The sequence below is a fragment of the Stegostoma tigrinum genome, chromosome 6 (genome assembly GCF_030684315.1).
Source record: "Stegostoma tigrinum isolate sSteTig4 chromosome 6, sSteTig4.hap1, whole genome shotgun sequence".
Classification (NCBI taxonomy): domain Eukaryota; kingdom Metazoa; phylum Chordata; class Chondrichthyes; order Orectolobiformes; family Stegostomatidae; genus Stegostoma; species Stegostoma tigrinum.
The window spans coordinates 42,398,931-42,424,379 of NC_081359.1; the positions used below are offsets into that span (position 1 = coordinate 42,398,931).

General features: G+C 40.6%; 1 protein-coding gene across 1 annotated transcript in view; it reads left to right on the forward strand.

Annotated features, from left to right (window-relative positions):
• The first annotated feature begins 6,772 nt into the window (after positions 1 to 6,772).
• Positions 6,773 to 25,449, forward strand: part of gpc6a (glypican 6a) — a 936,149-nt gene continuing 917,472 nt past the window's right edge. The window contains exon 1 of the mRNA XM_048532607.2: positions 6,773 to 7,728. Coding sequence (XP_048388564.1) covers positions 7,566 to 7,728 — 163 coding nt within the window. The 5' untranslated portion in view covers positions 6,773 to 7,565. The remainder of the gene's footprint in view (positions 7,729 to 25,449) is intronic.

Genomic DNA, 25,449 nt, shown 5'->3' on the forward strand with positions numbered 1-25,449 from the left:
GATATTACTTCTGGTGGGGAGAATGTAGGTGTCATGTCCTGGAGGAGACAGGTCAGCAGAGGTCGAGAGCTGCTAGCTGGAAGTGGGGTGGCAGCATAAACAGTCTGAGTTTGGAACAGGTGATGGGAGGATGCTTGGTATGGATACATATGGGCTGGGCCTGGGGACAGTGGGAGGCACCTCAGGTCCAGAGTGGGAAAGAGATGGTTTGCCTTAGCAAGTGGTCAGTGTCACAGCATGTCCAGAATACAGCAAAGAGGGGCAGTAGTTTGGGAAAAAGGTTAGAATATGGATGTCAAAGCCTGGAGTGGTCCAGAACAGAGAATGTAGGGAGCAGGGCAGAGTGTCAGGTCCTGATGGGTGAGGGGGGTGTTTCAAGTCAAAGTATGTGGTACAAGTAGTTTGAGGGAAGGTTGGTTGGGGATGTTTTCTCAGGAGGTAGGAAAGTCAAATCCTTAAATGCATATTCTGAGTAGCAATTTATTTAATGTTATTGCTCCTCTGAAATTCCTGATTTAAATAGAGACCTTTGGAGAGTGCTAGGCAGAGAAGGATTAGCTAGCAGAGTCTTCCATATCCCAGGAAGTTCATTCAGCGTCTGCTACAATGGTGATTCTACAAGTTACCCATGAGCAACTCCCATCTGCACTAGAATAATGATTGTACGGCCTATGGAAAATCCAGGATTTTGTTACAGTGTTCCATACAAGGGCTACCTAAACAATTATTGTTCATTCTAAAGGACTGGAAAGGAAGATTCATGGCAGCATTCTACTCTGACCGTTAACTGAATGTGTTTGGTTCTGCAGCAGTGGCAATGTCATTGTTCAGATAATGTACAGGCCCCTCTAGTATACACAGGTCAAGTCCTACACAAGTGTTGATGGAATTTAAATTCAACTTAATTTTAAAAATCTGGAATTGAAAACTAATTTACCAATGGAAAATCCACCTCATTGAAGAATGTTCTTCCAGGAAAGGAAGATGCTATTCTTACTTGATCTGGTTGACATGTGATATCATCAACTGCTCTCTAAAAAAGCCTAGCAAATCACTTAGATCAAGGGCAATTAGGGCCAGACATCAAGCACAGGCCTTGCCAATGACGCTCACATCCCATAAAAGAATTAAGAAAAAATCTGTCATTTCAGCTACCTTCAATATTTTTAATTGATAAAAGTGTTGAAAATGGGAAAAAAATCTTTCTTAATGTCATTGTGATCTTTCTTCTGAATTGATTGCTGGGAAGTCTAGGCAATAAATGGTCAATATCTAAAGACTGCACAACATTCCTGGTATGTGAAAGATTGGATTGAGAGGGAATAAAATGAAGTTAAATAGGGCAAAAAGACTAACATATAAAAATCTAAAGATCTGTATCAACAATTTACCAGATGTTCTATTGAGACTGTGCTGTATTAACAGTTCATTCTTTGGACTGCAAGGATTGACAACCTTTATAGGAACATAAAACATGTCAAGGTACAAAATGCAAAAGAAATTATACTTTTACATTGCAGGCCTATCTTTTTATTTCAAGAGTAATTGTCAATTAGTATTCAAATTTAAGTGAAATAACTCAGGATAGCATGGTGGGTCACAGCACCAGGCATCCAAGTTCAATTCCACACTTGGGCAATTGTCTCTATGGAGTTTGGACATTCTCCCATGTTTGTGTGGGTTTCCTCTGAGTGCTCTGGTCTAATCCCACCATCCAGAGATGTGCCAGTTAGGTAGATTTGCCATGCTAAATTGGCCATAGTGTCCAGGGGTGTGCAGGCTAGGTGGATTAGCGATGGGAATGCAGGGTTACAGGGATGAGGTGGGCCTGAGTGGGATGCTATCTAGAGGGTTGATGTGGACTTGATGGGCCGAATGGCCTGCTTCCATATTGTTTTATTCAATTATTCTAACTCCATGAAGGCCAGTATCCAGTCATCCTTTATTCACACATGCATGACAGTGAGCAAGTCAGTTCAGAGCCAGCTCCTAGAATGAAGAGAACCCCTGACACTCCTATTTATACCTAAATTCCAGGGCTCCCTGTTTGGACCAGATTAACAGCCCCAATCAGTGAACTCTTATTCTATGAAGTCCACCTGGCTGATCTCAATCCAATCACTGCAGTAACAATTTTTTATCAAATTCACAGGGATGACAAATGTGAGTTGCCACTTCCTCAGCACAAGTAGCCAAAGGGTTTGCACATTAGTAGCAGTGAGCGTCATATGATGTACTATTATTTTGGCAGAAAATCCTGGTCCTTTCTTTTTGTAAGCAGATGCATGTGATGCATTTTTATTCCACTTAACTATATTTCAATGATGACCAGCTTGTAGTCCTCAGCTACAGATGTATTTATTGTAAGTAATATGCATTAGTAGTCAATAAACCAATGGCCAGATCATGTTTCCAAGCCTCCAGATTGTCCAGGAATTAAAAATTTATCTCCTTATAGCTGTTAAAAGCAATATAATAGAAAAAAAAGGACCGGTAAACAGGTGACTTGTTTTCAATTTTCATTTTTTAAAATTTCCTTTATCCATTCCAATATCCATTTTAACCATCTCCAATAAATGTATAACAATAAAGAAAGCTATGTGTCAGTGGTGTTTGGCAGTGAGAAGTCATGTGCTGAAACCTCCAGGGATATTTTGAATCAGAGTTGGCATCTTTAACACAGAGCCGCCTGCAACATAATCACTGATTCAATGTGGGCCTGCCTGTTAAGCCTGGTAAAGCTTCATGGACCGAGTTTTGCACCTGTAATTGACAACAATTGACTCATAAGAACAAGGAGCACAAGTAGGCCATTCAGCTCTTCAAGATTGCTCCACCATTCAATAAGATCACGGCTGAGCTTTTCATGGATTCGGATCCACTGACCCCCGTTCTCACCATATCCATCTCTGATGATGACTTGGTCAACAATTGTCAATAATAATAGGAATTAAGTAACTATGGTTAAAAACCTGGATTTGGGAAAGCAACTCTTTCTTCTGCTACGTCATATCAGAAAACATTTAAGATTAGGTTGGGAACGTCCAGCTATCTGGAGCATAACTGCATCTTAGCCAATAAGCATGTATGAGCGTGAATTCATAAAGACATGTGACTCTTTGCAGGGAACTCCTGCATTTTGCACACACAGTAAATCAGAACAATCCCAGACACAAATAGCCATAATCATAGAGTTACAGAGATCTATAGCACAGAAGAAGACATTTAAGCTCAATGCATTTGCTCCAGTCAAAAACAACCATTTAACTGTTCTCATCCCACTTTCCAGCACTTGGCCCATAGCCTTGGCTTTGGTATGGCCCATAGCTTTGGTATTGCAAGTGCACATCTAAATACTTGTTAAACATTATGAGGGTTTCTGCCTCTACCACTCTTTTAGGCAGTGAGTTCCAGGTGAGAACTACCCTCTGGTTGGAAAAGGTTTCTTCACATTTCCTCTACACTATCTGATCCTTACTTATTTGAAACTTCAAATATTCAAATGTTCCTGCCCAAAAACCTCAAGCCTCTTAACATCGCATGGGTAAGTTCCCAAGTCTGAAATATTCAATTGCCAATTTAAAAGTCTTATCCTTTCAACAAAGTCTTGCCTCATCTTTGTCCCTCATGTCTTTCTCTTTGCCCCCAGCTCTATCTCTGCATTTCTTTAATCTTGGAAGGGATCCACTACAGATAAACTAGAATGATACCTGGTATCTGAGAGTGAAATTCTAAGGTGAAATAACATAAACCACCCTCCCAGTCCTAAGAGGTGGCATGGTGGCTCAATGGTTAGCACTGCTGCCTCACAGCCCTAGGGACCTGGGTTCAATTCCAGCCTCAGGTGACTGTCTGTGTGTAGTTTGCAAACTCTCTCCATGTCTGCATGGATTTGCTCTGGTTTCCTTCCACAGACTGGAGATGTGCAGGTTATGTGGACTGGTCATGCTAAGTTTCCTGGAATGTGCAGGCCAGGTGGATTAGCAATGGGAAAATAGGATATAAGGTATGGAATGAGTCCGTGTGGGCTGCTCTAGAGGTGGTTGGTGTGAACTCAAAGGGCTAAATGGCCGGCTTCCATGCTGGAAAGATTATATTAAAAGAGGTGATTTGATCCATGTTTTGAGCTTACTTAGGGTCAATGCTAAGGTGGAAAGAGACAAACTAAGTCTGCTTTTTGGGGAACCTATGGCAATGAAAACATAGACTAAAACAATTACAGCTAAGTCTTTCAGGAGTGCACTTAAATAAAGCATGAATGATGATAAACATTTAGAACTTTGTTCCATAAAAAGCAACCTCTGGTGACTCAATTGTCAAAGGTCTGAGATTGAGAGATTTCCCTCAAACAAAGGTAGAGTGGGATATGGGGCAAAAGTAGGTAAATGGAGGTGGGTCAAAGATCAGCTCCTCGAATACCAAGGCAAGTTCTCAAGACTAATTCCTATTCCGAACCCCTCTCATGTTGCATTGTACATCTTACCTTGCTCTCTTTCCCTCCCTTATTTTGTCTTCCCTTTCTTTGTTTTGTAGTTCCCTTCTATCATTTACTTACTCCCCCTCCCCAATTTATTTTTCCTCCTGCTCTCCTCTTTTTGCCCTCCTGGTTTGATTTTGCTTCCTCAACACTTTTTTTTGCCAACCAGCTCTCCTACATCCCCTCCAAATGACAAGTGTCAGTTGCGACTCAGTTAGTCGAGTTCATACCTCTAACATGGCAACTTGCCAGTTCATGATCCATTCCAGAGACTTGAGCATTGTAGCACTATACTGACAGAATGCTGCACCACTAGAAATGTGTCTATTCCTCCATCCTGACCCTTTCACTCTTCCTCATCTCCTGTACTTCTCCACTTGCCCTCCAGGTTTTTACATTTCAATTTTCTCCGCAAGCCCATCATCATGCCCAACTTGTTCCTTGTTTCAACTTTATTCTATTGACCACTCATATTCGGGTCAAAATATTGTGGTTTATACAGGAAGCCTCAACTCGTAATCTGAGATGACCCACTAGTGGAAAGAATTGAAGGATGCAGCATTTTTTGTAGCTTCCTTGTTTGTCAGATAATTTAAGTGAATTCCAAAAATTTTGTAGCAGGTTTCTGTGGAAGAACAACTTGCTACATTCTTCACACAGACAAAACTAATTAAAAAAATGTTTGACCAATCATTCTACTTCATGTGTTTTTAGGCTGCCTGAAGGCAGCTATTTCTAGTAACACAACAATTTTTGGATCTCTTTTCTATGCACTCATGGGATGTGGGTATCATTGGCTGGGTCAGAGTGTATTGTTCATCTCTAATTACAATTGAGAAGGTGTAGTGAGTTGCCTTCCTGAATTGCTGCAGTCCATTTGCTCAAAAGACCTGCAATGTCATCAAGGAAGAAGTTCTAAGATTTTGACCCAGTGACACTGAAGCAATGGGGACATACTTCCAAGTCAGGCTGGTATATGGCTGGGAGGGGGAATTGCAGGTGGTGGTTTGTTCCCTTGTATCTGCCCCACCTTTCTAAATGGTAGTGGTCAAGGAGCTGTCTAAGCGGCATTGATTAATGTTGCTGTGTACCTTGCAATTGGTACACACTGCTGCTATTGAGCATCAGTGATGAAATGAGTGGATGTATGTAGATCTGGTACCAGTCAAATGGGCTGTTTTGTGGTGAATTGTGCCTAACTGTTTAAGTGGTGCTGGGACTGCAATCCCCCGAGCGAGTGGGCAGTATTCCATCAGACTCCTGACTGGCACCTTGTGGATGGCAGACAGACTTTGAGGGATCACAAACTGAATGAGTCACTGCATGATTACTAGTGTCTCATTTGCTCTTCTAGCCATAGTATTTACATGGTTAGTGCAGTTACATTTCTGATCAATGATAACCTCAGGCGATTAATGGTGGAGACTTCAGTGATGCCAAGTGGTAATGGCTAGATTCCTTCTTGTTGGATTGTTGGAGTTAATCAATGCCTGGCACTTGTGTGATGCAAATGTGACTCGTCAGATGTCAGCCCAAGCTGGACATTGTCCAGGTTATAGTGCATTCGTACACAGACTTCTTCAATTTCTAATAAGTCATAAATAGTGCTAAATATTGTGCAATAATTAGTGAACATGCCTACTTCTGACATTTTGTTGGCTGAAAAGTCATCTTGCTTAATATCATTCTCCTGTTCTATCACATAGAACCCTGCTCATTATTCCTTCCAAATAATAGTCAAACTCCCTTAAGAAGGCCTTGATTGAATCTGTCTCCATCACACTCTTGGGTGACATATTCCAGACCCACTTGCTGAATATGCCAGATAAGTTTTTCTTTTCTCATTCAGTCTACGTGGAATGAAACGTGGTAAGGCACTAACGTGGTCTCGCAAATGATTCATTCTGGTCATATTAGACTCGAAATGTTAACACTGTTTTCTCTCTCCCCAGATGCTGCGAGACTTGTTGAATTTCTCCAGCAATTTGTGTTCTTATTTCTGGTCCGACAAGACTTGTATACTTCAGCATGGAACTCTAGGATGACTAGCGCGTCTGATTCCAAGTATTGCTGCTTTTCTACTAGTCTTTCTCAACTGGGAAACCACAGTCTATTTGTATTTTTTTCAGGATAATGTGACATTTTCAAATAAACACTGTCACTGCCTTCTCACTGCAGCTGTGGAGTTGGAGATGGAACCGTTGGATCGGGATTCACAGGCTACAGCTGAGCAGTCAGGCACTGAGAAAGCGACACAGCTGAGGCCAGCAGCTTCATTGACCGACCATCAGCAAGAAGCCAGTCACTTCTACTCCTCTGAAATGGTGGGGCGTGGAATGAAATGAAGTCTGGGAATATCCTTTCGAAATCTCGACAGCGGTTGAAATGTGCGTGCAGTATATCGTGGCTGCGGAACAGGTTTACCTGAGCAAGCTGAAAAGATCTGGGTCGAAAAGGCTGCATGCACTTCACCGCTTAACAGATTCCGCACACTAGGAAATCCAGTCCTGGATTTGCTTTGAGCCCTATCCCTGGGATCAGTGAGAGCATCCAGAGGCGGAGGGTGTTTTTAACATATATTCCGGGATCTCTGTTGCTCCGAGATCACAGCCTGCTCGAGTGAAGTTCGCCGACCAGGATCTTACACACACACACACACACATAACACACAGACAGACAAGATCCACGAGAGTGGGCTCAACTCTGCAGCATTCAGATTGCAGAGAGAAGGAAATCACTTTCCTTGCTGCGTTTGTATGAATCGTCCACCCTCCCCTCATCTAGACTATCTCTCTGCATGCTGTGTGTGCCTGTATGTGTCTCTGCGTTTATAGTCCCTTCTCCAGCCACTTTTGGAAAGAGGGTCTTAAGCTAGTGGATCAAGCCAGTGGTAGCGATCGCTACCTGGACAATTTGTCACAGCGTTGTGCTCGACAGGACTTTTCCGGGGGGAGTTCGTCAGGGTTTTTGCGTGCGTCTGTGTTTTGGGGAGGCAGTGCTGGAGGAGGAGGAGGGGTAGAGGTGAGGTGGCAAAAACTACAAGAAGAAAAGTGGATTTCCAACGAGAAGCCTGCGTACTTTCTTGACCATGTCCGGGATCTGTACTCTACTGACGGTGCTATGCACTTTAGTGACGGTCCTTGGTGGCTCGGCGCTGGGTGATGCGAAAGCCCGGAGCTGTGCTGAGGTGAGGCAAGCTTACAGTGCGAAAGGATTCAGCCTCAGCAACATCCCCTACCAAGAGATATCGGGTAAGCACGCTTTCTCAACCTTGACGGCGGGGATGGCCAGCTATCTCATAGGCTAACAGTGATCCACAAACTTCGCGTTGCCTTTTTGGTTTTTAACAATTTTGGAGCTTTTTTTTTGTTGCGACTTCGGTCAGTTAAGGTAGTGATTAGTTATTAAAGGAATGAGGTGGTAATACCGGCTTTTACTGAGTGGTGAAGTCTGGAGATGTTTAGGGAAGGGCAATAAAAACTGGCCCAGCCAGCGGAACCCAAGATTTCATGAATTAATACAATAAAATAGGGAAAAAATGTTGAAAAACAGCGCATTTTGTGTATGTCTGTAACTGTAGGTTTTAATTTCACAATGGTCAAATAAACGTTTTACTGTGCCAGTGATGTTTACATGTAGCAAGTTGTTAGATGGCAGATACAAGACTGATCATGTGGCATAAATACAATTTTTTTTGCCAGTACTTGGGGACAACAATGAAACACAGAAAATATCTACAGGCTTTCAGCGCGACGTTTAACTGCGACTGGCTTCACCGAAAATGACGCTACTGTATTTCTGTGTTGCATATTCTATTCAGTGTAGTGGATAGATGAAGGCGTCTCTGATATACATGTGAAGTTTTGGCCATAGTATGCATGTGGAATCCAAACAGTTTTTACAGGAACCAGTGGTAATTATTTTTCTGAGTTTTATGTAAAATTACTTGTTTCCTTCTTTACAAATTTCAGAATGTGCCCACAGCAAAGTTGAACACTGGGGTTATTGCCAAAAGAAATGTATTGGACACACAATAGGCGACAGCCCCAATCTGACGATATTGGTGATTAGGCGCCTAAAATACAACAAACGGGATTTAAATATACAAATGTCTGAATTGTTTTGGGAACGTTATTTCTTAGTGCTGTTCCTGGGAGTACTAACTTCAGGCCAACATAACTCGCGCACAACTACAAAACGAGGAAATTTGTACACGTTGAAACTCCTGTATTTAGACCTCAAGACAGTTCGTCAGTGTTTGAGTAATACTGCGAAACAATACCCGAGACTGACTTAAATTAGAATGCATACTGATACAAAATGGGCAAGGACATAGTTTATATTTTTCAAATGAGACCTGCATATAATGTAAATCAAAATCCTGACAGATTTACTTTTTAATCAATAACTATTGCAGCTGCACGTGTAAAATAAAAAATTGTGTTTTATCAACTAAATTTATTTTATTGTAACCACTTAATCTCACATGTTAAAGACACCTATTGACTTACCAACATTTTGTGCAGTAGGAACCGAACATCAGATGGTAGACTGGTTTACTTTGAATTTAGTTCTGTGGTTTTGCTCAGATTTACTATGTAATGTACTCACTATTGACTTTAGAATCCAGTAAACAGGTAAACATGATTAGATTTTTGTGGAAAACCAATGGTTGCTGTGACGGTAAAAATTCTGGATTTCCAGAAGCCAGTATGTTTTTGATGATTTTAACTGTATGTCTACTGGGCTTCATTCACCACCTATGCAGATTACTGAAATGTTGGCACTGTTGCTGTTTATACATCATGTTGACAGCCTTCCAAATATGAGCTCAGAAAACAAATGAAATCCAACTGTCATATGAAGAGTAGTTCTTATTTATAGTTGCACTGGTCAATTTTTGGAGAGTATTTCAGACAAATTAACCAGAATTCATTATGCATAAAGAAACATTTACATGTGATACAGATACTTTGAATTTATTTTAACCATGAAATGATAAAAATATGGAGAATTAATGATAGGGATAACACCAGCTGTGCTTAATTTTTTTATGGACTTACTGTCAGCTGTATATTTTCATCAATTCTGGGGAAGCCAGAACAACTGTATTACCTCGTAAAGATATAAAGTACGTGCACTGTTTCATGCTGCAATAGATTCCCTTTCTTGTCTTTTTCAGGTAGTATTTAGTTATTCATGACACTGTTCAATAGACTTTGTGGAGAACACACTTTGACTTTCACTCTCTATGATGAAATGGATAAATAAAATATTAAGGTGGAGTATCACAAGAGTGTCATTAACAATGGTGATTCCTTGTGTTAATCCAGTTTGTGTAATTTTTGACTGTTAACTTGATGGTTTGATGGTAAATGAACATTTAGCATGAGCTCTAATTACAAGCATTTACTTAACAGACCTGGTGCGGGAGCAGTTTCTTTTCCACGTAGCCCTAACTGCTTGACACGTTGTCCTGTGAACACAACATATTTGTAACTGAACTCAACCAATATTTGGAAAGAGAGTTTGAGAATTCTGTTGTGTACTGTTTACTGGCAGATTTCGTCTGGTGTTGCTTAGGATTTGTAGGAATCAGGCTTGAATATTCTGAATGTCTAAATTATATTTCACTTAACAGTAAAATAAATGGAAGAACATAGTAGAATTACAAATCAAACCCATAATAAAATGGAGGATAAAGTAGTTGATATTTAGCTCATTGAATACTTTAACTTCATTTGCGAATGGAAAATTTTAATCAAATGAAATTATACACACTAACTTTGAGTTCATCAGTAAATAGGTTAAACTAACTGCACTGTGGTGAGGATTGATATTCCAACAAGTAAAAAGTAAAACAACTCTGAAGTCTTCATTTTCATTTGGGCATCATTGATCCAGGCAGTAGCTAATGTTTACTTGCTGTCTGAATTGTTAACTTACATTATCCTAATGTATTTTGCAGTTGGTAAAAGCTGATGTTTTTCTTTAAATCGACCAGATTCAGGGAATAAATGGAAAGCAAATTGTATACTAGGAGGCCTTCAGACACAGAAATTAATTGGAACACGTGGCAACAGTGGGATCTGAGTGACCAGAAACACAACAACATTCACAGTTAGAAGATGCACGGTTCAAAGTGCTCACCTTTTTTTAGGCACATTCTTCTGACTGGTTACCTTACTAAAGGTGAAATTAGTGGGAGACTGTCCTGACTGCGGTGTCTGCTTCAGTTAACTTTGTGCAATGCAGCTGGCAAGATATGGTGTTGCAATAAACATTCACAGAAACATTAAAACATAATGAGCCAAAATATGCTGGAGGATGATGCCTCAGGACATACACTAGGGGTTAGATTATTTTTGCGCCCTTCAGCTTGAAACTGCACTAAAGCTCACTGAAATTACAAGTTGCTAACGTTGGGGCAAGGGTATTAGGGCACTTGGGACTTAGATTAGCAGCAAGGCCAATATTTCATCTCAACATTTAAAGAATCTGAAAGAAACAGTGGAATGAGGTAACCCAGAGTCAAATCAGGTATAAGAAGAGAAAGAAATAAAGATGATTAAAGATCCAGACAATAGATACAGAAAGGAAAATGAACTGTAAAACATTTAAATCATGAGCAATTGACAAAGTGTAGGAACGAGCCTTCAGTGTTAAATTGCTTTCTTCCTTGTTCAGAATGACAGATTGGCAATCATTATAAATGATCAAATTTTTGGTTATTTGAACTACTAACTATGAGTTGTACCTTTTAGTGGCAGGAATGTGGACTGTTAACGTGCAAATACACTGAATTCTTCCAAATAATGGAGAGGATAATGGTGACATGCTGTATGTGCGAATCAAGCGGAGGAGGTGATTAAATCGACAAGCCAGTTCTGGATATTCTCAAGGAACATTGCATCTTTTCTTCAACTGAACATTTTTTCAACTTTAGAGCTTGCCTTCCCAAACTCTCTGCTGTAATTTGCATTGCTCCTCCAAGCAGATGGCCTACATTTACGAGTTCTCAGTATTTATGACAGCAAAGTGCTCCTGCAAATTTAGACTCAAAGATTTAGATGCAGCACTTTTGGAGATCTGCAGCACATTAGTTATAATAATCTGTTCTAAGGTAATAAACATTGTAAAAACAATGAGTAAAAGCAACAAATATTTCTAAAACAAAGTGATGTTTCCCTTCTTTCAAGTGTGATATTGTACAGAAAAAAAACTTGAATACAATAAAATTACTGGAATTAGACCAAAGCAGAAACTTCTGGATAAGATGGGACTTAAAACACACAAGAATTAATTGAGAGTAAAGATTGATTTTTTCCAATGGTTTCAGTCACAATCTCCATTTTTTTGAAAATTAAATACTTTGTGTTGCATTGACCCTGTAATTGAAAACATATTTGAAGCAATTTTCATGTATGCCTTCTCAAATTTAAACCCAGAATCTACTTGCTACAGAATTTACATGCACAGAATTCATTTGCAATAAAACCTGAAAGTATCTGCAATAATTTTAGTGTGTTCAGCATTTCGTAGAAAAATGCTGTGCTGTATTCAGGGTGAAAAAGTAAACAAGATATTTTGGAAGCATGTGTTGTGGTTCATCATTGTTTTTAAAATATCCCATAACCATAGGAATGGATAGGACCACAACAATCTCACACATGTCCCTTTTAGCACCTCCTAAACTAGGCTGGAAAGACCATAAGACCACAAGACATAGGAGTGGAAGTAAGGCCATTCAGCCCATCAAGTCCACTCTGCCATTTAAATCATAGCTGATGGGCATTTCAACACCACTTCCCTGCACTCTCCCCATAGCCCTTGATTCCTTCTGAGATCAAGAATTTGTCTATCTCTGCCTTGAAGGCATCCAACGACCCGGCCTCCACTGCATTCTGCAGCAATGAATTCCACAAGCCCACCACTCTCTGGCTGAGGAAATGTCGTCTCATTTCAGTTTTAAATTTACCCCCTCTAATTTTAAGGCCATGTCCACGGGTCCTAGTCTCCCCGCCTAACGGAAACAACTTCCTAGCGTCCACCCCTTCTAAACCATACATTATCTTGTAAGTTTCTGTTAGATTTCCCCTCAACCTTCTAGACTCTAATGAGTACAATCCCAGGATCCTTAGCTGTTCATCATACGTTAAACCCACCATTCCAGGGATCATCCGTGTGAACCTCCGCTGGACACGCTCCAGGGCTAGTATGTCCTTCCTGAGGTGTAGGGCCCAAAATTGGACACAGAATTCTAAATGGGGCCTAACTAGAGCCTTTTAAAGTCTCAGAAGCACATCGCTGCTTTTATATTCCAACCCTCTTGAGAAAAAAGACAACATTACATTCGCTTTCTTAATTACGGACTCTACCTGCAAGTTAACCTTTAGAGAACCCTGGACCAACACTCCCAGATCCCTTTGCACTTCTGATTTGCGAATTTTCTCACCATTTAGAAAATAGTCCATGCCTGTATTCTTTTTTCCAAAGTGCAAAACCATACATTTACTCACATTGAATTTCATCAGCCATTTTCTGGACCACTCTTCTCAACTGTCTAAATCTTTCTGCAGCTTCCCCACCCCCTCAGTACTACCTGCCTGTCCAGCTATCTTCATATCATTGGCAAACTTCGCCAGAATGCCCCCAGTCCCTTCATCCTGATCATTAATATATAAGGTGAACAGCTGTGGCCCCAACACTGAACCCTGCAGGACACCACTCGTCACTGGTTGCCATTCCGAAAAACAGCCTTTTATCCCAACTCTCTGCCTTCTGTCAGATAGCCAATCCTCAATCCAAGCCAGTAGCTCACCTCGAACACCATGGGCCCTCACCTTGCTCAGCAGCCTCCCGTGAAGCACTGTATCAAAGGTCTTTTGGAAGTCTAGATAGATAACATCTACTGGGTTTCCCTGGTCTAACATACTTGTTACCTCTTCAAAGAATTCTAACAGGTTTGTCCTGGCACGACCTCCCCTTACTAAAACCATACTGACTTGTTTTAATCTGACCCTGCACTTCCAGGAATTTAGAAATCTCATCCTTGACAATGGATTCAAGAATTTTACCAACTACCGAGGTTAGGCTAATCGGCCTATAATTTTCCATCTTTTGCATTGATCCTTTCTTAACAAGGGAGTTACAATAGCAATTATCCAATCATCTGGGACTTTCCCTGACTCCAGTGAGTTTTGAAAGATCACGACCAAAGCCTCCGCTATTTCCTCAGCCACCTCCCTCAGAACTCTAGGATGTAGCCTATCGGGGCCAGGAGATTTATCAATTTTTAGACCCTTTAGCTTTTCTAGCACTTTCTCTTTTGTAATGCCTACGGTACTCAAGTCTGCCCCCTGGCTCTCCCTAATTGTTGGCATACTACTCATGTCTTCCAGTGTGAAGACTGACGCAAAGTACTTATTATGTTCTTCAGCTATTTCCTTATCTCCCATCACTAGCCTTCCAGCATCAATTTGGAGCGGCCCAATATCTACTTTTGCCTCTCATTTGTTTCTTATGTATTGAAAGAAGCTTTTACTCTCATTTTTAATATTACTAGCTAGCCTACCTTCATATTTGATCTTCTCCTTTCTTATTGCTCTCTTTGTTATCCTCTGTCTGTTTTTGTAGCCTTCCCAACCTTCTGATTTCCCAGTGCTCTTAGCCACTTTATAGGCTGTCTCTTTTTCTTTGATATATTTCCTGACTTCCTTTGTCAGCCATGGCTGTCTAATGCCACCCCGGATAATCTTTCTTTTCTTTGGGATGAACCTCTGTACTGTGTCCTCAATTACACCCAGAAACTCCTGCCATTGTTGGCCTACTGTCTTCCCCGCAAGGCTCCGCTTCCAGTCAATTTTCATCAATTCCTCTCTCATGCCCCTGTAATTACCTTTATTTAACTGTAACACCATTACATCCGATTTTGCCTTCTCTCTCTCAAACTGCAGACTGAACTCTACCATATTATGATCGCTGCCTCCTAAGTGTTCCCTTACTTTAAGGTCTTTTATAAAGTCTGGTTCATTACACAGCACATCGGAAAGTCAGTCAGCAGCTTACTGGCTTTAAATATGACAACCCTACCTCAATAATATGCTGGGATCATCCTTAATAACTTAACAGCGATATTTCTGCCCCTCAGGAATAGGAAGTCCTACCCTTTAGAGCGCAGTTGGCCAAGCTGATTGTCTAGCAGTCCTGTACCTGAGTAGCAACAGAAAACATTATTGGCTGACGCTAAGCCTGTAGAAACTACTGGGAAGAACGGGATGTCTTCTTTGGAATTTCCTTCATCGAAAGGCATGGAAACAGTGTCTTTTTAACTGTTTAAGGCATGAATAGCTAGCTTGTTGATAACTAATTGGGTAACAGGGGATTGAATGGAGTAATCAGATCAGCCACTATCCTGTTGAATGTAGGTCAGGTTCGATGAGCTGGGCGATTTCCCCATGCTCCTAGCTTGCGTGTTTCCCACACTTAAAGAACGTCTGGAAATTTTGGCTGATCAAGGATTGGCAATCCTAGTGAGGCAGTGTGGAGAGCAGATGGTGGAATCGAGCTTTGCAGGCCAGAGGTGGGGACAGAAAGAAAGGGTATGATTTGGGTTGGAGTAAGAGGGCATTGGCAAAGCTGGTGGGCTGCCCAGTTTGAAGGCTGGTGAGGAGATACAAAGGAATAATATGATTAGGGAGAGGAGCGGTGGCTAGCTACAGATGATTCCTCCATCAGCGGATAACCCCGCTCTTTAGCCTGCCTCCAAGCCATGCAATAAAACCTGCAGACTGAAACCTCAGCCTTTCCCAGTGACATGTACTACTGCAAAATCTGAAAGAACTGTGGATGCTGTAAATCAGGAACAAAAACAGAAGTTGCTGGACAAACTCAGCAGGTCTGTGAAGAAAAAGTAAGAGTTAATGTTTGGAGTCTCCCCTGTAATATGGGGAACAGTTCAGTGATTGGAGGGATAATTTTGGCATGGTCACCATCTTTATTTTATGTGCCATCCTCACCTTCAAGCATGCAGTGGGGTGGGGGAAGGGTCTGTAAAATTTAGCAAAATAATCTGCTCATTGTGTTTAAGGTTAGGTGTGTGTAAAATTGTGTGGAAGATAAAGAAAATAGAGGGAATGTTTTTGATATTGATGATAGCCCAGTGAAGATAATTGAATTTCAATAATACAATTACATTACATTACAAAGCTTTTGTTTGAAATCTGATTGTTGTCTGCAGTCAAAAACTGTTAATTAGTAAATCTTTGTATGGCTATTTAATTTTCATTAATTGTTCAAATTAAACATAGATACCATCAAATGCTTAACAAAAGAAAATACTTTGCATCAAAGTCAGCTTGTCCATCGGTGAACATTTTTACTGGATGTTTTGCATTCAAAGTTAAACAATGAAGAAATATGATATCTTTTATGTATGCAGTGTGCTTCTTTTATACTCCAGTGTGAGTAGAACAGAAATTTTGCAAACTGCAGATTATTGTAAGAAATTATAGGAGTTCTGTCCGACCTTCAAGATTTCGGATTGTGTATTTGGATCATATGTAATTAGCCAACAGCTCTTTTTCCACTCTGCCAGAGGCACAAGTCCATCCACCAACATCTGCTTCCATTGTTGAATTCTGTATTAGGATGAGTGTGCTTCTTGAAATAAAAGAGAATTTCAAAATGAAGAACTGATAGCTTTTCAGAAGGTGATAACAGAAGGCGGCATCAATTGTCCAGTTTTGATGCAGGAGCAAACATACTTCTGCATTTTTGAGGAAGACAGTTTACAATCTGAACTGGATATAGCACCCATAATGCTGATGGAAAGAAAACAACATAAAACAGGCTGATAAAAGTATGAAAAATTGTCCTGGCTGCAGCCTCAGTTGGTGATTCTCCAGGTCACTGTCAGTGCGTAAATTAACAATGTATATTTTTATGCAACAGTGTGCATTGGGGAAGCCTTTGGCTAGCTTGCTGTCAGGCCAGAAGGAGGCTCTGTTGTGCAGCTGGCACCAATGTAAATACTGTATCATACTCTGAAAGAGATTTGGAAATCAGAACAGATGTACAGTGAATTTTTTGAACAAAATTCTCCATCCACACAAAAACAGCAATCTCTATTTTGATGTTATTTTGTTGTATTATAGTAGCAGCAGTCATAGGCATACATACAAATATGTGCACATACACATACATGCACACAGGTATGCATATGCGTACACACTCATGCAGATGTGCACACATACATGTGCACATACACATATATACTAAACAGGCACATACATACATAAAAGGCATACCAAAATAAGCATTCTCACAGATACACACAGAGTGAACACATATACTCACACATACACACACTTATCTATGTACACACATACATACAATGAAGCTGGGGATGTTCCTGATGTTCTTTTAGTTTTCATTCCCTGTGCCAGTGTTTTGAATCTCCAATCAAGCAAAGTACTTTGAAGAATATGTGATAAAAGAAAAGTGGGAGGTCTATCTGCCAGAAAAGAAGCAGCGTTGGAAAGAGCTGGAAGACTTCAAGGAACAATTGAATAGGAACAAAAAATTACTGCCTACCCAAAAAACACAAGAATGCTAATGCAGAGTCAATATTGCACAAGCTTCCTGCAATTATCAACAGATCTTCAATTAGTTCAAGTGTTGCACCTTTGCAAGACTATTTTTGTCTTCTCTTTTGCATTTATTGTACATGCACATAAGTTCTCACACGTACACAAGCAGGCAGCACATGCATACACTCATTTATGAAGAGTCTTAAGAGGACAAAAGAGGGGTAGAGACTCTATAGGATGGAAATCTTGGATCTCAGATCCTTAGCAGCTGAAGGCTTGGTTGCTGGTGGTGGATTTCTGCTCAAGAGGTTAGAATTAAAGGGGCAAAGACATTAGATTAATCGAATCTACAGAACAGGTCCATCAAGACTGTGCTAATCACAAACAAACACTGGGCAATTCCAATCCCATTTTGAAAGAGAGATGTAGAGGCTAGAGGTTATGGAGAGATGACAACATTAAAATTGCAACATCGCTCCATTGTGTCGTAGTACAGTGGTGATGGGATTTGGTGTGTTAGCATACTTGTAGCAGGGTATTGACTGACTATGTGCTTATAGAGATCAGAATGTGCAAGGCATTGCGATTGAGGATTTAGCAGTGAATGAGTCAAGACAGGAGATTCTGAGTGATAGGCTTGACTGAATGGCATTGATAAGTGGTCAGAAACTCGACCCACGGTTAACTATAACACCAAACTGTTGTCAGAATAGCTAAAGATCGGATGGTTTTCAGGGAAAAGGATGGATTCAGTATCTGGAGAACAAGGACCATTCCAAGGACACTCAGAAGCGTGCACCAATGTTTAGTTTGAAGACATTTCTGCTTATCCAGCACTGGAAAAGTTTGATGATTTCAAGACAGTACAAGGGTTGAGAGGAGCTTTGCTGTGGTGGTGCTTTGTTGACATTGATAAGGACCTTCAGTATGTCAGTAAGAACAAAACTGATTGAACTGATGGATTCCATGAGTGAACAGGTATTCTGGAGTTGGAGGTGAGGAGAGTGGCATTGAGCAATGGTCTTCTGGGAAAGTCTAGGTCAGCACTGTGAAAAGTGAGTAAGACTGGAAGCAAATTAGCAAGATTAGGCCCCAGCAAGCACAATGGACAGGGACATCAGTGACAGCATAGGATGGGACAGTTACAGTATTGCTGCTTATAAGAAGGCAGCAATGAGTGCCCCAGCGGGCTTTTCTGAGGATTGCAAGAGAACCATCTCAAATGGGCTACAGTAATTACTAAGCTACACATATACTCACATTAAACAGAGAGGCAACAATAGGAAGGAGTCCAAAGTTAAAAGTCAGAGGTCATGTGGGGTAGATTAATTTTTACAGAGATTGGTGCAGTTGGCACGGAAACAGTTGGACATACAGACATATGCCATAGCCAAGTAAACTCCAGAAGCTGATTGAAAGCCAGAAGGATAGACAATGGCACTAATAAAGATATCACTGTGCAAGTTGTGATCCGGGAGACATGTAGAGTTGATGGCGGGACAGAAGGATAATGCTGATAGTTGGAAGCCGCTCACTATAAGATCCAGAGGTGGTGGAGAAATGTACTTCACTGCAGCAGAAGCGCTGCATGGTCAGGAGCTAGAGTTCATCATCTGGGCTAGACTGTAGCTGTAGCAGCAATGCTAGGAGAACCATTACAGACTGGTTTAGCAGAGACGAGCAGCTATGGTGAGATGGGGTAAGCTGATACATGTTCCTTTAAAAAACATGAAGCAGTTTAGCATCAAAGACACAGCAGCAGAGCCTGTTGATGCAATCAGTTTCGGAAACTGGGAACATCCGCAAAAGTTGAGGAACGTAAATATGACAAATGATCCGGTGTTTCTGAAGGAATAGTGCTGTTGTGAGACGGGAAATGATGGCTCAAACTCCTAGGTAGTTTAAAACACTAACTATTAAGATCAAGAGGACTTGTAAACAGTGAACAGAACAGGTGATAAGGGCAGATGATGACAGTGGGTACTCAAGTATTATGATGCAGAATGAAGGGCCCCCAAGCAAACTGGTTGTTTGCCATACACGTTGAGTATTTTCTACAATCTTGCTTTAAATAATTTCTATGAAATGCAAACAGTTGTGTGCAGTATATTGATAATTACAAATTTTTGATGGTATTGACTACAGGATGGAAAGAAAAAGACTATATGGAAAGCTTTCAAATGGAAAGTAATGATGCTTTTATGCAAGTTGAAATGTTCAAAAATCAAACAAAGTATATTCACCTTAACATAGTATTTATGTCATGTCAGGATCTGTTTCAGAAATGTTACCTTTTGTAGTTTGTGCTGGTATCATTTAGAAATTTGGTGCCGAAATTCTGATGCCTGATTTTGAACCCTGTAAAAAACCTTGCATAAGACAAATTCAGTCTTTCTTACTTAATTAGTTTATAGAATGAGGGTATCACTGGCTAGCCAGTATTTATTGTGTATCCTTAATTGTTGAGAGAGTAGTTAAGAGTCAATCATATTGCGGTGGCTCGAATCACACATAGGCCAGACCCGGTAAGGACGTTCTCCCCATATCTGTGTGGGTTTCTTCCGAGTACTCTGACTTCTTCCCACAGTCCAGAGATATGCAGGCTGGGTGGGTTAGCTATGCTAAATTGCCTATAGTGTTCAGGAGTGTGTAGATTAAGTGGGTTATGGGGGATAGGTCTGGGTGGGATGCTCTGAGGATCAGTGTGAACTTGTTAGGCAGAAGGGTCTCTTTCCACACTGTAGGGATTCTATGATCTATGATCTAGAACATGCAACTATCAGCTTCAGTTCAGATTGCAGCATGCACTGCTAGAAACTAGCCATGTGTTTTCCTTAAAGATAGTTGCTGAGATTGCATTACAGATATGCTTGCTGAGCAATCCCAGGACAGATTTTCAAATAAGTAGAGCGTACATCCATTTGCCAGTGCTGGTGTGAGATTGGTAAATTTATGTGACGACAGAATCACAACAATGGTGATCATCAGGATCAAACTGGCCCTGACAAACTAAGTCCATTTGCAAGCGGCAGTGAAGACGACCAAAAAAAGTTTTGGTGAAGTGAAAGCTATTTGATGGAATCAGGCTGAATGATAGAACCCATTTGGCCCATCAGGTCTGCTCTGACTGTCTGAATAGCATTTCACCCAGACCCACCCCGTATTTACCATGGCTAACTTATCTAAACTGTACATCCCTGGACACTAGAGGATGATTTAGCATAGATAGTCAACCTAGCCTGCACATCTTTGGACCGTGGGAGGAAACCTATGCAGAGATGGGGAGAACATGCCCCTCCACGCAGTCTCCCTTGATTTGAGTGCAACATTTCCTATGTTGTCAAGTTTCTCCAGTGGTTCTGCAATGTGATGGCACAGGTCAGTAGTGTGATGTGGACCGCACCAATTGCTTCTATTTCTTTCCTTTACTGCTGTAATTCTGTCTCATCATTAGGTTTTTGGAGTTCAATTGTAATGCAGCTTGATTGACAAATTGTTGCTGGTTTGAAAGAGTGTCAGCAAAATTCTCCCACGAGAATCATAGAATCCCTACAGTGTGGAAGCAGGCCAATCAGCCTGTTGAGACCACACCGATGCTCCAAAGAGCATCCCACTAAACGTATCCCCTACCCTATCCCTGGAACCCTGTATTTTCCATAGCCAATCCACCTAACTTGCACTTGTTTGAACTGTGGGAGGAAACTGGAGCACACAGAGGAAACCCACACAGGCAGTCACCCAACTCCACACTAACCCAATCAAACTTGGGCTCCTGGTGCTGTGAGGCCGCTGAACCACTGTGCTGCCCAAAGTCATTGTTGCTGTGCTTTAAAGGAGAGTTTCACAGTGTCTAAAGAAGAGTCATGCCAGTTAACTGTTTCTCCTTCCACAAATGCTGCCAGACAAACTGAGTTTCTCCAGTGTTCCCTGTGTTTGGCTCACAGTGGCTTCCTACAATTTTCTTTGCCCTCTAAAGGACACTGAACATTTGAAAGTTGAGGACATGGCAGAAGAATTTTTTTTAACCTATGCAGGTGGCTGATTTTACAGGAGCTTTGCCTGAATGTCAGTTGAGCTGACTTCAAGAAGAACAGCATTTGTTTGATGATCCCCCGATTGAATCTGGAGAATGTGGCAGGGGCATTGTTGGTGGAATTTTTCTCGCACTATATATATCACTCTACAGGTCTTTATTGTCAAACTCTCTCGAATGTAGTTTGTAGAAGAATGAGCTGGCACAGCTAATCTGATGTTGGATCTCCTCATCAGTGATATTCTTTTGAGAGATGTGGCTGCTCAGGTCTGCAAACTGCTCAACATATTCCAGAGTCTCATCTTCAATATATATGAGAGGTCGAAATTTTGACTGATGAGGTCTGTTTTTTTTTGACAATATTTAAGTACAGGTCAAGTGAAGTTAAGGTGAGTACAAATCTCGTGCAGAATCCAAAAAGACACTCCAATCATCTGCAAATTGCATGTCAGCATACCTGTGATGGTTTGTCTAATTGTGGCACAGAGGTGACTGAGTTTAAAGAGTTTTCCATTTAGGTGGTATTTAATACTCAGAGGGAAGTTGATCCTTGATGAGGTGATAGTCACTGTTGGGGAGATTGTAATTTGTGTGGAGGCTGTCACGCATTTTGCTTGACCCTATCCTGAATTTTGAAGGTGCTGATTTCAGACTTGCTATTCCAAGATAGTTGCAGTCTCATCGTCATAAACCTGTTACAGGATTGTTACAAAGTTTCTTGGGCATCGAAGATGTGATTTCTTGAATCGTGCTTTAATCAGGGTTAAAAATGCAATGAACTGTCATTCTCAGCATTTTTCTTGAATTTCTCTGGCAAGAAAGACCATGTCTGAGGTTCATGTGGAAGGTCTAAAGTTGCATTGTCTTTGTGCTTTCAGCCAACTATATGTTAGGAGACTATATGTTAGTATTTTCCCTGCTACCCTCAGCAAGGAAATATCTTAATTGTTTCGACAGCATAATTGATCACCCTTCGTTGAAGAATACTATAATCATGACATGCCTGTATTTGAGCTGAGAGGGATGTGGTGGAGAAAGGTCTTTTTGTCCTAAATCCACAGAAGAAAGCATGGTGTCTTGAAGAGAGTAAAAGCCAACCAGATTTGTAGACTTCAGCTGAAAATCTTCATGGCTGTAGAGTGTATTATTGTTTTATTCACCTGTCTGTTTCTTGTATCTCTTCCATCAAAGGTGGAGCATCCCTGGATTCTATCATGAAGTATGAATATGATTAAACAAAATTTAACAATATGTTGCTTGTTTCACATTTTTAGTCTTTCAGTCTGAAATTGTTCACCAGCAATGAAACCATCTTTTAGTTATTATAATTTATCGTTTACTCATAGCTAATGAGTTCAGTTCTTTTTATTTCCCACTATGCAATGAATTACTTGGCCATCCTTGTATGTACGTTAATTCTTTCAAACAAGATGGTTACAGATGAGGGTGGCTATTTGATTCACCTTACTTCGTTAATGCAGGAAGGTCCTGATTTATTCCCTTCTTGATTAGATCTGAATGTTTCTTCATTATGTCTCCAGTCCTCACCATTTTTTTTTGTGAGACCACAGCATGCATCTTTAAAAGAAGTAGTCCTTCCCTGTATCCATCTCACAATTGTCTTTTTTCCCCTTGTTTAAATGTTATTTATTTGTTCTGTGCTAGCAATGTTAGTTTGAAGTCATCTTCTGGACTAACCATTTTCCATGCTTACACACATCTCACCACGAAGATAGTTTCTCGGTCATCTATGCAAATGCAAAGCTGAGAAGCCCAAAGTTCTCTATTCTTTGCCCATAGATTTCACTTTCAGCACTAAAGATCAGTCCTGTGATCTTCTTTCCTCTTCTGTCTAAGATAATGACAGATGGGTAGAGTGCTCAAACTCAGATCAAACAAGAGCATTCTGTAGATTGATTGCAACACAAAAACCACCACGTGTATAGTATATTTGAAAAGCTATTTAACAAAAGGACTTCAACAAGTAACGTAAAACAAATTTTGACATCAAACATGTAAGGATATGTTAAAGCAGTATCACCAAAGAGGTATTTTTAAAGGAACAAAGAAGTTGCTGGAAAAGCTCAGCAGGTCTGGCAGCATCTGTGAAGAGAAAACAAAGTTAACATTTCGGGTCCGGTGACCCTTCCTCAGGTATTTTTCAGGCGTGATGAAACGATGAAAGCACAAAAGATGGAGATGGTCAGAGAGGCAATACCAGATTTTCACTCAAAATGTGATTATGACATTGTGGCCATTATAGAGACTTGGTTGAGAGAATGACAGGACTGGCTCCTCAATGTTCCAGTGTTTCATTGCTTTAAACGAGATAGAGATGAAGGTAAAAGAGGCGGAGGTGTTGCATTACTAATCAGGGAGAATGTTACATCTATACTCAGAGAGGATATACTGGAGGGCTTATCTACTAAGGCAATATGGATCAAGCTCAAAAATAAGATGGGTGCTATCACTCTGATTGGATGATACTACAGGCCTCCCAACAACTACTGAGAGATTGAGGAACAAATATGTAGGTGCCGTAAAAACAGTTGTCATAATAGGTGACTTTAACTTTCCAAGTGTTGACTGGGACTTCCTTACAGTAAGAGGCTTAGATGGAGTGGATTTTGTTAAGTGCATTCAAGATGGTTTCTTGAGACAGCATGTGAATTGTCCAACTAGATGAGGGGCCATATTGGGCCTTGAATTGACTAATGAGCCTGGCCAGGTGATTGACCTTTCAGTAGGAGAGCATTTTGGTAACAGTAACACTAGGTAACTGATGGAGTAGCATTTAAACTTGAAAATGCATGCGAGGCCAAAATCGGAGGAGCACAGATAACTCAAAGACATGCAGGGATGGATGAGATGAGGAAAGAGCAAGGTTTTGGAATCAAGAGTGAGAGTTTTAAACTGGGAGGTGTTATTTGATCGGGACCATAATAGATAAAAAGCTGCATTGTGCTAAGAAATGCATAGCAGTGTTTTGAATGAGCTTATTAAGCAGAATGCAAGATTGTGGGCTGACCCGGAGTATGTTGGAATATTCAAGTGGACAGGTAATAAAGGAATGGATGACGTCTTCAGAAAGGTTGGTTTTAAGTGGTATCTCAAAGGAGGAAAGAGAGTGAGAGGACAGGGAATTCCATATCCTAGGGCTTTGAGCAGTGAAAGCCAATGTTGGAGTGATTAAAATTGAGGATGTCCTGGAGACTGGAATTGGAAGGTTGTGCAATGCCCCATGTTTTTCATCTGAGGTATTGCAATTTATACTAAACTGCATTAAATTTCATCTGTAATTGTCTTCTGCATTATGTATTTTGTCCACATCATTCTGCTAAGCCCTAGACTAGCTGCTCAGCATCATCTGCCTTTTCCAATCATTTGCAAACTTCAGCAATGTGCTCGGTTCCTGAAGACAGAGGGACCTAATTTGAATTGCATATTTCTGACATTGGTGGTATAGTTGTTAGTTTTGACCCGATAGTGGGTCACTCATTGCTCTTTTGATATGAATGGTTCACCTGCTGATAACATGTAGACCACTGTGGAGGAGGGCTTTACAGTTTGTCTGTTACAAGTAGGAGACTACTTGTGTTGTATAAGTGAGGTTTTTTGGACACACACAAAATTACTGTTTAAATTTAGAGATGTGATGGTAAGTAAACTCGCAACACACTTTTACTTTTGAAAGCTTACCTGATGGCCTTCCATGTTTTCAAAAGAGGTAGCCAGTTCTATGCTCTTCCTATTGGTGAGTTATCTCTCAGTATCAATTGGCATGGGGCAGGCACACTCCAATCATCATGCCGTGACATATATAAAATCATCTCGTGGAGTGGCCCCAATGATGGTTTCTATGTCATCCTGATCCATACTGTCTTCACTCTGTTTTTGCTTTCTCATACAGTGACCACACTTAAGTAGGCAGTCAGATTCCTTTTCATAGAATTCATTCCACTGGACAATAGAGATTAGATTTGAAAGGTTAAGTAAGGATTTTACTTTGCCAGTGATGACTGGAAATAGATTGAAGCAGTGTACAGGAGAGGTGCACTGGATGAATTCCAAAAGGTTATTGAAAATTTGACGGAACGGTAAGAGTGCAAACAGAAGATACCCACTGCATTAGACAGACCACTATCAAGATAAGAAAAATATCAAATCAGTATTGAAATGGATGAACAATTAAAAGCAACAGGTAATGCTCCAGCAATTTACGGTATTACAGTCATTGTGTTTCGAATAAAATGACTGGGAGACAATGTAATGTTGGAATAGTTTTGATATAATTGAACATACTGACAAAACTTGTAAGTGTAAGGTGCATGACTGATCATGAAACAATT